Genomic DNA, 12,117 nt, shown 5'->3' with positions numbered 1-12,117 from the left:
ATGGTATTTTGATAGGAATTGCATTAAATATGTAGATTGCTTTAGGTAGCATAGACATTTTCACAATGTTTGTTCTTCCAATCCAGGAGCATGGAACATTTTTCCATTTCTTTGTGTCTTCCTCAATTTCTTTCATGAGTACTTTATAGTTTTCTGAGTATAGATTCTTAGCCTCTTTGGTTAGGTTTGTTCCTAGGTATCTTATAGTTTTGGGTGCAATTGTAAATGGGATGGACTCCTTAATTTCTCTTTCTTCTGTCTTGTTGTTGGTGTAGAGAAATGCAACTGATTTCTGTGCATTGATTTTATATCCTGACACTTTACTGAATTCCTGTACAAGTTCTAGCAGTTTTGGAGTGGAGTCTTTTGGGTTTTCCACATATAGTATCATATCATCTGCGAAGAGTGATAGTTTGACTTCTTCTTTGCCAATTTGGATGCCTTTAATTTCCTTTTGTTGTCTGATTGCTGAGGCTAGGACTTCTAGTACTATGTTGAATAGCAGTGGTGATAATGGACATCCCTGCCGTGTTCAAGCAGGCAAGGATTTAAAATGAGTGTTAGATGGGTTGCAGGGAAGAGGGAACAACTTCAGAATCCATTTAATTAGGATGTTAATTAGGATAACAGTGTATCCTCAACTTCCTTTGTCATCTCCTTGAGTCGATGGTGTTCTCCTTAGGGTGTGTTGATTCTGTTGTCATTGAGATTGTGGGCTCTTGAGTCCCCCACTGCCTTTGTGCAAATCCTGGCTCTGTAACTTACCATCTTTGTCACTTCAGGATTGTTACTTAGCATTCTGTGCCTCAGTGTCCTCATCTGTGAAATGGACGCACTAGTTCCAGCTCATGGTGTTACAGTAAGAATTGAGGCCATTCGTACAAACTGCTTCAAATGGTGTTCATTAAATGCTTGTGGTCATAACCAAATGACACTTTCTCCTAGGTCTTGTTGTTTTCCTCAGAGTGCTAGGGCCCCAGGACTCCTGTTTCCTTTGCTCACCAAGAGAAAAACCCTAACTCCTGTGAATTCGCTAAATTTCTTCTGGTTAGGCCAGGCCCATCAGGATGCTTTCCTAAATTAAAGGACCCTTCATCCCCGGATGAACTAGGCACCTGCATTGTTAGGCGGTTGTAGAACTGCAGTTCATGTCTTACTGCGGATGGATTTTCCCCTTCTTTTTATTTGGCCCCTCACTCACGAAATTGGACTTGTTGAGTAAGAGCTGTTTTTAAACTGTTAAATCAGAGCCTGCTTATCTCTTACCACCGAATTTGCATTGAGTTGCTAGTTCATTTAAGAAAACACGATACCTTGTGAACCACTGGAGAGAAAGAAAAGGTTTGTATTGCCTTCCTTTTCCATTAGGTTACCCTCTGGTCTGTGACAGCCGGACGAAGCAGACCTCCCCGTCGCTTCCCAGGAGCTCTCGAGAAGCCTCGCAGCTGGAGCGGGAGCACGTCCATCGGGTCTACGAGGAGATTGCCGGGCACTTCAGCAGCACGAGGCACACCCCGTGGCCGCGCGTCGTGGACTTCTTGAAAGCTTTGCCAAGTGGTTCGTTAGTGGCCGATGTTGGCTGTGGAAACGGAAAGTATCTTGGCATCAATCAGGACCTATACATGGTAAGTCACTTTGCTTCTGGCTCCCTTTTGGCTTTGTCTGTTATTATCACCTTCTGCCTTCTGCTAGAATGCTGTTTTTTAGGTCACTGATGAAAAGTTATAACCAACAGATGGAAAATTTATGAGTACTCCTTTTTTTTTTTTTAATTCCCCTGAGAATTTGTGGGCATGCATGCCATTATTTGTAGTGTATGTGTGTGTTTTTCCCCCTCCCTTTAGATTTTGATTATTTTATCAGTAAAACTATCTTAAATTTATTAAACTTTTTACAGGTCAGAAAGGATATTTAGAGAAGCCACTTTCTTTGCTCCAATCCTTCTAAATGTGAGGAAGTTAAAGCTGATATTTTCATCCGTCTGTTATAAATGAAGCAGCTGGGACTCACAGACTATATTACTTCCCTGATGTCCTGTAATTAGGGGACAGAGCTGAAACTTGAACCCATGCCTCTGACGCCAAATATAGTGTTCTTTTACTCACAGTAGGAAAAAATAAATGTTACTATTTGTTGGTGTCTTACTCTTGAGGAAACCATGGCTTAAGTAGCTTAAACCATGTGATCGAGGTTACAGCACAAGGGTCAGGATCTGAATCCACTTCTTTCTGTTGCCACATTTCTGTTTCCAGTTGCTATGATTTCTTTCCTGCGGTCCACTTTTTTTTTTTTTTACCGTGCTGGGAAGGAGATCATTCTCCCTACACTGGCGCATTATTGTAAATACCCATGTCAGCGCGGCTCTGAGAGGACCGAAGCTTCCCTTTCTCAAGATTAGGGGCAGGAGGACTAGAGTCACTAGGGTGGGGACAACGAGAGCAGTGCGCACCCACGGGTCCCCGGAGGACATCACTTGCGCATCGTCTGTATCTTTACTTCTTCCATGAGCAAAGTGAGTTATGCTGCGCTTGAGGAAAGTCAGAGTTTGTGCATTAGGAGACAGATTTTATTTCATTGAGATAAGACATTAGTATCCATGTATTGTCTTCATGTTTACAATTTAATTTTAGTCTAAGAAGAATAAGGTCTAATGAGTTAGATTTGTTCATGTGGAAGAATTCTCGGTGTGCCACTTAAAATCGGAGTGATGTCTTCTGAGACTGTCATCTTCAGGTGTTGTCTAGAACATCCCTCAGGGATCTCTGCTTTTGCACCTTCGTGGTCTAACCCACGGCCATATCGAGCCCAACGGCTCCCGTGGCCACGAAGCTGGGTGGAACGGAGTCCTCCCGACCACCTTATCCTGTTACAGTTGAGAAACATGATTTGCCAAAAATCTGAATCTGTTCAAGAAGGAATTCATGTGGAAGAATTAGAAAATCACAAGTATAGTCACTTTATTTATATTCATTTTGTGGTTGGCACATGCGATTCGCAGAGCCTGCTGCGGGCCTGACCTCTCGGGAAGGCTCCGTAGGTGTTGGTTTGGTGCGGGAATGAAGACGCCTTGTGTCCGGTGTTCGTTATACCAGAAATGGAGTTATGGATGGTAGAGGGAAGCTGCTGAGGCTCCCGCCTGTGTATTTGAATGTATTTTGAGCAGCTGTCTTTGAGCCTGAAAATATATGCATGTTTTTGATATTCATGAGGGGGTGTCATCTGGGACATTTCATTCTAAGTATGCACACATAGGATTGCCTCAGAATTACAAAAAATGTTTATAGTATTATTACATGATTCCTTAACAAAATGTATTTTTTAAATATTAGCTTAAGCCCTCATGGAAATTGTTTTATAAGCCGCCTTTCATTTTTTAATTTCTTTTTCTTTTTTTATTAACATATAATGTATTATTTGTTTCAGGGGTATTTTTCTTTTTTTCTTATTTCTTTTTTTAAAATTAGCATCTAATGTATTATTTGTTTCAGGGGCATCTTTTTTTTTTTTAAGATTTATGTATTTATTTGAGAGATAGAATGAGAGAGGAGGAGAGAGAGTGTGAGAGGTAGGAGGGTGAGAGGGGGTAGCAGACTCCATGCTGAGCAGGGAGCCCAATTCGGGTCTCGATCCTGGGACTCAGGATCATCACCTGAGCCAAAGGCAGATGATTAACCAACTGAGCCACCCAAGCACCCCTGCTTTTCATTTTTTAGATGTCTTTAGTTACTCTTCATTTCTGTCATCAGCATTGGCTGCTGCCTTTATGTTCAGAGGTAAATTTTGTAAGCAAAGACTTTATACCTTTAGGAAACTTGCCGCCTTTACTAGCAGTAGATGAGATAGTATGTACCCGGAGCTCAGCCTGACTCACTCACTAAGTGATGATTCTCTGCGTTGGTCTCAGACCACTTTTAGCCCAGGTTTCTCAGATAAATAACTACTTAATCCATTGTAGGAACTTTCTTGGTTGCTGTAAATAGTTGGGATTGCAAAGCTAATAATAATAATGCCAGTTATCTGTTGATAATATAAGAATTGGAGAGGTGTTTGTGTAAGACCCTTCTGAACACTTCTGTTTTTGTTTTGCTTTGTGTGTGAACCGTTGGCTACCCCAGTAATGGAAAGGACAGAATGGCCACTAACAGTGTGTGCGAAGTACTGAGCTGTGTTTTCTCACAGGATGTAGGAGATCATTATTACTGCTCCCATTTTACCAACAGGAAAACAGGCCCAAGGTTCCATGGTGTCAGGAGAAGTGTTAGAACCTTGTTCCAGCGGCAGGGTCTGTACTCTGTGGCGTTCTGCTAACAGAGATCTTAAAGGCCAACTCTGCTGACAACAGGTGGCTGTCATCTCAGATGTGGCAGAAATCACCTACTTGGTGATGGAAGCTTGTTGATGGTTTGTTGAGTGGCGAGGAGCAGACCTGTGAGTTCGCCTTCAGTTTCTCACATGCAAAGTGGAATATACAGTGCCGTGTCCTGTAACCTTGAAGGAGATGGGACAGACTCAGAATGAACAGCTGGGCCTTCACTCAGAGTGACAGACACTGAGGCACTGAGGATGCCTGGATTTCTCTGTGTATCCAGAACCCAGGATGAGAAGTCGTGTCCACCCTTTGTTCTGTGTAGTCGTTACAACATTTGCGGAGTGAAGCATTTAATACACATCATTTCGTTTGGTTCTCATCTCAACCCTAAGAAGTAGGCATTTTTATGACTAAACAGGCATTTGGTGGCTTTCCTAGATCATTCAGCTAGTTTAGCTTGAGACTTCTGGTTGCTGTTTTCACGGTAGTCGACGGGCTTTGCCCATTCTGCGCGCTCTCAACCCCTTACTGCCAGTCTCATCTCCCTATCGTGCTCGTTTCCTTAGTAGCTTAAAAAATGTGGTATTTTTTTAAGTAATAAAACTAATACAGCTGCAATTCAGAAAATGGACAAAAAGGAAAGGTGTTTGCCTGTAATCCTAACCCCCTGAAAGAGCACTTTGTTGTGAGAGATGTCCTTCCCGTGTTTTCCCTGTAACCTGTATCGTCCCGAGTGTGCCTACACCTTGATGACTCATTCGTATTGCTTCGTACTTCCATGTGAGTGTGTAGCCTTCCACAGTTCCAGGACTTGATAACACTCGGTGAGGGAGAGGCTTCCGGATGCTTCCTCATGTTCAGTGTGGGGTTTTTATAAATGACACAGGGACAAGCATCTGCCCCAAGAAACAGTCTGACAGGAAGGAAGAACATGGGGTTTGGAGTGAGAAAAGCCCAGGTCTGAATCTCTGCGCTGCCATTGAACTATTTTAACTTGGGGCGGATGACTTACCTGTGGTGAGACAAGTCTTCCTCATTTGCCGTGTAATAGCAGCAGCTAACTTCAGGGTGTGTGTTCAGGGTTGAGGTCGTTAATACAGACTCTCCTGTCATATCTGGTGGCTGCTCCAGTTAAAAGGCAATTTTGGTTTTTTTTTTTAGCTCACTTAGCTTTTTTTGTCTTTTGGATAATTTTTTTTTTGGATGAATTTTTAGAAGAACAATTATTGGGTCAAGAGTTATACATGTTTTTGGGGTGCCTGGTGGCTCAGTTGGTTGAGTATTCAACCCTTGATCTCAGCTCAGGTCTTGATCTCAGGGTCATGAGTTCAAGCCCCGCATGAGACTGTGCTGGGCGTGGAGCCTACTTAAAAAAAAAAGTTGTGAACATTTTATCCTCCTTAAAAAGTGGCGCACCAGATGGCTCTTGGAAAGCAGTGGTGTCCGTTTGTACTGTCCTAGCGCCTCAGAGAGCAGTTTTTCTTATTGCCATCACCGTGGTGTGTTTTGGTTTTAAAATATTTTCAATACTCCACTGGAAGAAAAATGAAACCTTGTTTTGTAGTTTGCACCTTTGACCACTAGGTTGAATGTTTTTTTCATTTTTTACCAGGCTTTCAGGAATTGCATGTTTAATGTTTTGTTGAAGATTTTAAAAATTACTAAGTACTCATTTCAAGCCCAGCCATTGTGTGTTTTCATGTCACTGACTGTCTCGCACACAGAATTACGTAGCCTTACATGAGTCCTTTAATAAATGTGAGTATTTATAAATTGTATTTATAAATAAGCCATATTCTGTCACACTTGACATTACGCAATGTGATTAGGGAGCCCTTCACATTCTGGGTGCTTTCTTTGATTCCAAAGACTTATGGAAATTTAAAAATAGAAAGGGAAGAGAGTAAATTAGTGATGATTTGACGAAGATTGTATGTAAGACTCGGGCAGAGTAAGCACAGGATGGAGGTCGTGCGCCAGGCGCAAGTCCTGTCTACACTTGACCTGCTGGTTTGTGAGTCAAACCATCCCCGTCTCTTGTTGGCACAGGGGAGCCCCCCATACAGATGTGCAGCGGCCTGGCAGTGGGAGGAAGGACATTTCCTCTGGTTTGGTTTGGCTGCTGTTCTCCTTGTTCTGCTTTCTCGTGGGTTTTCGGGTAATAACTTTCCTTCTTCTTTGAGCTCTCTCTCCTGGTATTTGTTTTGTAGTAAAGTTGGGTTTTTTCCTGTTGACTTTTAGCAAGATCTATAGCAATCTGTCAGAATTGGACCGACTTGAGACTTCTGATTCCGTTAACTGAATTTTATTGTGAAATAAGGTGACAAGCCCTGGAATGTAATACACGCATTATGTGAGTAGTATTGTCAGCTTGATACGTGGCTGCTGGCTCAGCAGCATAGAATATGGAAGAAAAGACATAAAAGTAGTAAGTCAGTTATGTATCCCACGGAGGTAGAGACAGGAGTCAATTGGGAATTGCGCCGCTGTTGTTAGGAGTGGGCCCTTCGTACTTTCTCATCTTAGGATATATCAAGGGGACATTGCTGTGCTTTACCTCTAGCTTGGTGCCTTCCATTATGCCTCAAAAATTAGTGCAGCTCTGGGATGGAATATAGAAGCTGTTTAATACCACTTAGAAATTGAGCGGATTCATAGTAAGTCTGACTAGCATGGCAGCGTGATTTAACTTAGTAAGACTTGTTTTGACATGAGGACTCTTGTTCTTTTTCTGGGATAGACTGAGGGAACCCTAATAATCAGTGCTCACTGCATCTTAAATTCAAATGAGCAAATCCAAGCTTGAGGTGGCCGCTTCTGTCTGCTGAATTCTTTCACGTTGTTTCTTCTCTCTTGTAGAGAATGAGTTAAGAAGAAATAACCTGGGGATAATTATTAATTAGTGATTTAATATTACTCATGCCGCTCCCCCCATCGTCTCTCAGTTTACCTGTGCACATGGTGCATTGCTCTGGTCCTACACACACACACACATGCACACATGCGCACACACGCGCACACAGAGTACTCTCAGGACTAAACATTTGTGTATTGTATGCGTTGCTCTGGTCCTCCGCACACACGCACACAGAAGCGCACACAGGGTACTCTCAGGACTAAACATTTGTGTATTGTGTGCGTTGCTCTGGTCCTCCGCACACATGCGCACACAAGCGCACACAGGGTACTCTCGGGACTAAACAGCAAAACTGGGTACAAAAATAACAGCAGAGCTGGAGAGGAGACCGACAGTCCTGCTCCCAAACATGTCAAGCAGAACCAGGCCCCTGCGGAGGGCGCAAGAGGCCTCCCTGTGCTGTTCCCCTACGATGGTTGGCTTAGACTAAAAGGTTTAATTAAATAGTGTTTTACAAAGTTTGAATTCAGCACTTTATTCTTGATGTATATGGGTTAAGTGGTGAACAAAACAAGACTCAAAGCTTTAAAAAAATGAAATTAATTATTTTACTTTTTTATTGTTTGGGGATTTTATTTTCTGATTGTACAGTAATATGCATTGAAAGGTAAAAAGAAGCGGGCAAAGGCCGCAGCCGTCCTCCTGCTGTGGGGGCCAGCACAGTAGAGTTTGTGTTGAGAGACACCTGTAGCCCCCCATGAAGGACCAGATGTCTGTGTTTTGGGGATGGTTTCCGTTACCCAAAGCTCTGAATTCTGGTCGGTGATGCACTGGATGCCAGTGGGGACTTCCCGTGTCCACCCCTGTCGTCTTTACTCTGCTCCTTGTGTTTCCACGCGCGGCTCCGAGTTCGGTTCGACTCCGGTGCCGAGGGAAAGGCTGCCCTGCGGGTACCCGGCGGGCCTTCGCGCCGGCTGGAGGGACTGAGACGCTCCCGGCCTCCCAGCGTTTCCCGCCGCAGAGCGTGTGCTAGCCGGTACGCCGTGGCTCGGGGGCTCTCGGGACGTCCAAACAAGCCGTTCCGGAATTCTCTCTCTCTCTCTGCCGCAGATCGGCTGTGATCGCAGCCAGAGCCTCGCGGACATCTGCGGCGAGCGGCGCTTCCAGGCCCTGGTCGGGGACGCGCTGGCCGTGCCCTTGCGCAGCCGCTCGTGCGACGCCTGCCTCTCCATCGCCGTGATTCACCACCTCGCTACCGCCGTGAGTGTTGCCTCTCTCTCCCCAGAACTGCAGCTCGGGGCAGGACGTGGGCCCAGGTGGCTGCGGTGGACCCGATCGCAGCTTCTCCCGTCTCCCCGTCCTCTCCCTGGTGGCCCGGCCCTTCGCCCCCTTAGCGGAGGAGGTGCGCGGCGCCTGAGCTCCCGCGAGGCCGGGGTCGGGGGGGTGGACGCGCTTTTAGTGCTGCCTGGTTCTGCTTGCGGCCCGGCCCGAGTGTTTCCGGGTCCAGGGGCTCCGCAGTTCAGCTGTCAGACAGCGGGGAGCTCCCTGGCCCACGGGCCCGCACTTGTCTCCCTGACCTTTGCTATCCCCTCCTTCCCGTCTGCTTGTCTCCTTTTTTCAAAACTCAGGTGTTGAGGAGCTGTCACTCATGCTTTTAATTCGTCACAGACGTTCCTGGTTTTGAAACAAGTGAATGTAATGTTTTCTTATAAGAAAAAACAGCCTGTTTTTCCATGTGTCAGGGGTTTCTCCCCTAACCTAAGCAATGATTTTACAGATCCCCCCCGAGCCGGCATTACCAGGCATTTCCGCACACCTGACCAGCTTACCTGAATTCAAAACGAAATCAAGTGGATAAGCACCTATGCTTCTGCTTTATTAACACAATTAAAAATGCCCTTTTCGCTGTTTCTTTGACACTTTTCACCCGCTCAATCACAGAACAAAGTTTCTGTTTTTCTTCTTTTTTGCGTTGTATTTTGCGAGATTTTCTGGGCTGTTCATCGTAATGAAAACAGCCCTGTCGTCACTTACACTTTCCTGTTTGCTCTCTGCCTTTCCTCTTGGTCGATAAAGGGCAACGTGGCTTTTTTTCCACTAGGAGCGCAGAGTGGCGGCTCTCCGAGAACTTGTTCGACTCCTGAGGCCTGGTGGGACGGCACTGATTTATGTCTGGGCGATGGAACAGGAATATAATAAGAAGAAATCCAAGTATCTTAGAGAAAACAGAGGTAGCCAAGGAAAGGAACAGGAGATGGACAGTGATGCAGCAGCGGTGCCTGAGTCACTGGGAGGGCAGGTGCCTGATGTGGGTGACCAGGACGCCCCGTGTTGTGTCCCTGCCATTCCCGACTGCCCGGGGGAAGGGGGTAACGCCAGCGATGTCACGGATGCCAGGCTACCTGTTCACACTAACAGGACTTCTTTTCATGCTCAAGACTTACTGGTTCCCTGGCACCATAAGGGCAGCCCCAGGAAGGACAAGCCTGTTGGTGCAGCAGGATCCCAGGCCCCGGGTGCCGTGTTCCATCGTTACTATCACATGTTCCGTGAGGGCGAGCTGGAGGCGGCCTGCCGGACCCTGAGTGGTATCCGCCTGCTGCAGAGCTACTATGACCAGGGCAACTGGTGTGTGGTTCTTCAGAAGGTCTGATTGTCTCCGTGAAGACAGAGACAGGCAAGAGAGGCTCACTTGGTTTCTTAAAGGAGGCTAAACTTACTGTCTTTTTCATTCAAGAGAAAACGAGTGGAAAAGTCCCAGAGGAGCACGCCTGAGCGAAATTTGGGAGCGGAGATTACTCAGGACCCATCCTGTCCCCTGCTGTGGCTGACCTCATTTTATCACCTGGCATGGGGAGGAACAGGGTGGTTTGTACAAGTGACTGAGGTCGTCCGTGAAGTGTTTGGGGCGAGAAAACAGCACATTGAAGATAAACTTCTGCTGTACATGTTACTGATTGAGCTAAATCACGTAGAATCTTAGTGATGTAATTGTACAACACTTTAATAAAGAAAATATTCTTGGTCAGTAGAGAACTGTCTGAAGTTTTATCTTTGATGATTAACTCTGTATAATCACAGCTGATAACCACTCTGTCCCCTTGCCTTACTGTCACAGGCTCGGGACATAGTAGGTGCTCGATAAGATGTTAGTCCATCAAATAATAGCCACACCTTAGTAGGAACGTCATCCAACAAATCCTCACCGAACCCCCACTATGTATCGGTTACTGTGCTAGGAACTGGGTGTGGGGCAGCGAACAAGAACAAAAGCTCTTGCCCTCCTGGAACTTTGTTGTAGAAGGACAGACAATAAGCAAATAAACAGACACTGTGTGCTAGATGGTGCTGAATGCCATGGAGGAAAGTAAGATAGTGGTAAGATGTATGAGAACAAAAGATTTATTTTTAAATGGCTGAGATAACCGCTAATCCTGACGGTAGTTTATTACCAAGAATTAACTGGTCCCCCTAATGCATTGAGTTAGATGCTAAAGGCAACCTTGTATGCTCTTGTAACTCCTTTGTCTAAGTAGCAGAAGTTAGAATTGTCAGTCAGACCTGATTATGCCCGTAGTGCCGAAGCTGCGGTGTCACCGTTGGGTATTTCTAGTTCATTCATAGTTGGTTCTCGTCTGGGTGTGGTCAGCAGTTTTCACCTACAACTATGTCGTAGTTACTCAGTTAACTTACTGTTTCCGTCGAGTTTCCAGGAGGAGTAAAGGTAGGAAGTTGATCATAGGTCAAACGATCACACAGAAAGGAAAGTACTTTTTTTTTTAACCATTTTACTGCTGGTGTGCATCTCTTTATAGTCGTAATGCTTAAAAGACAACTTCAAGAAAAATTGCTTTCCATGAATGATGATGCCTAGACGATTGTATCTCTTGTTAGTGTGAGTGATGTTTGGTTTCAAACATCAGGCTTCCAGAAACCAGGGGTGACTGATAGGTCTTGGGTGAGGCAATGATTATTTTTGTCATGGAATTTCACTGCAAGATTATAATTGTTCCCTCCAGATGAATTTATAAGGTTCATGATATGGAAAGAAAAAAAAAAACCAGAGGGCTAAAAAGCAGTTGTTTTTGTTTTTGTTTTTTTTAAAGATTTTATTTATTTATTTGTCAGAAAGAGAGAGAGAAAGCACACCAGCAGGCAGAGAGGCAGGCAGAGGCGGAGAGAGAGGCAGGCTCCCCGCTGAGCAAGGAGCCCGATGCGGGACTCATTCCCAGGACTCTGGGATCATGACCTGAGCTGAAGGCAGCGGCTTAACCCACTGAGCCACCCAGGCGTCCCTAAAAAGCAGTTTTAATCTGATAGATATTCTAGGACTTACTATCACAATTTGAGGTTCAGATCGTGCTAATAACTTTTAAACTCTGGATGGCTTTGATTTCCAAGGAAGACGCAAATATCAACATTACCTCAAGAAGAGGTAGAAAATAGAAAAGGAATTCAGAACTTGGCTCTTGAATCAGATCTGAAGTTGAACTCTCAATCTGCCTTTTTTTTTTTTTTTTTTTAGCTGTGGGACTCTGGACAAATTCTCTAACTTCTCCGTGCTTGTGTCTCAGCTGTAAAGTTGGAAGATTTATTATGAAATTAGCTGAAATAATACTTATAGAGCTCTTACAGTGGTCTAAGAACATAGTAAGCATTTTGGAAGAATGTTTATTACCATTACTCCTGGAGAAAGCCCACAAGAGTTTTAGGTATTGAGTGATGTCAAATCTAATTTGTTAAAGATATAATCAAAACCTATGTTTTTACTGTTTTTTTTGTCTGCTTTGTTCTTAACAAGTAAAACATATGTATCGAAAGTTCCCTCTATGATTATGAATTTCTCTGTCCTTCTAGGTCTATCAATAATAACGAGGCAAAACTGGAAAAAATCCCTATGTCCATCAGCAGTAGTGAGTAAATGACATTCAATTCATTGTTACTGCGTGAG

The 12,117-nt window shown here is 44.5% G+C and overlaps 1 protein-coding gene across 2 annotated transcripts in view; it reads left to right on the top strand.

The window, feature by feature from the left end:
- ALKBH8 (alkB homolog 8, tRNA methyltransferase) overlaps positions 1–10,197 on the top strand; it is a 54,211-nt gene extending 44,014 nt beyond the window's left edge. The window contains exons 10-12 of one of the 2 annotated variants that reach the window (XM_032838353.1): positions 1,369–1,625; positions 8,277–8,426; positions 9,268–10,197. In XM_032838353.1, the coding sequence (XP_032694244.1) occupies positions 1,369–1,625; positions 8,277–8,426; positions 9,268–9,819 (959 nt within the window). In that variant the 3' untranslated portion in view covers positions 9,820–10,197. The remainder of the gene's footprint in view (positions 1–1,368; positions 1,626–8,276; positions 8,427–9,267) is intronic. The other variant, XM_032838355.1, reaches the window with a different exon arrangement.
- The last annotated feature ends 1,920 nt before the right edge of the window (positions 10,198–12,117 follow it).

Source organism: Lontra canadensis, unplaced genomic scaffold (assembly GCF_010015895.1).
Source record: "Lontra canadensis isolate GAN:19392208 unplaced genomic scaffold, GSC_riverotter_1.0 scaffold104, whole genome shotgun sequence".
Lineage (NCBI taxonomy): Eukaryota > Metazoa > Chordata > Mammalia > Carnivora > Mustelidae > Lontra > Lontra canadensis.
Note: the sequence above shows the minus strand (reverse complement) of the source record. Positions and strands in the feature narration are given on the sequence as shown.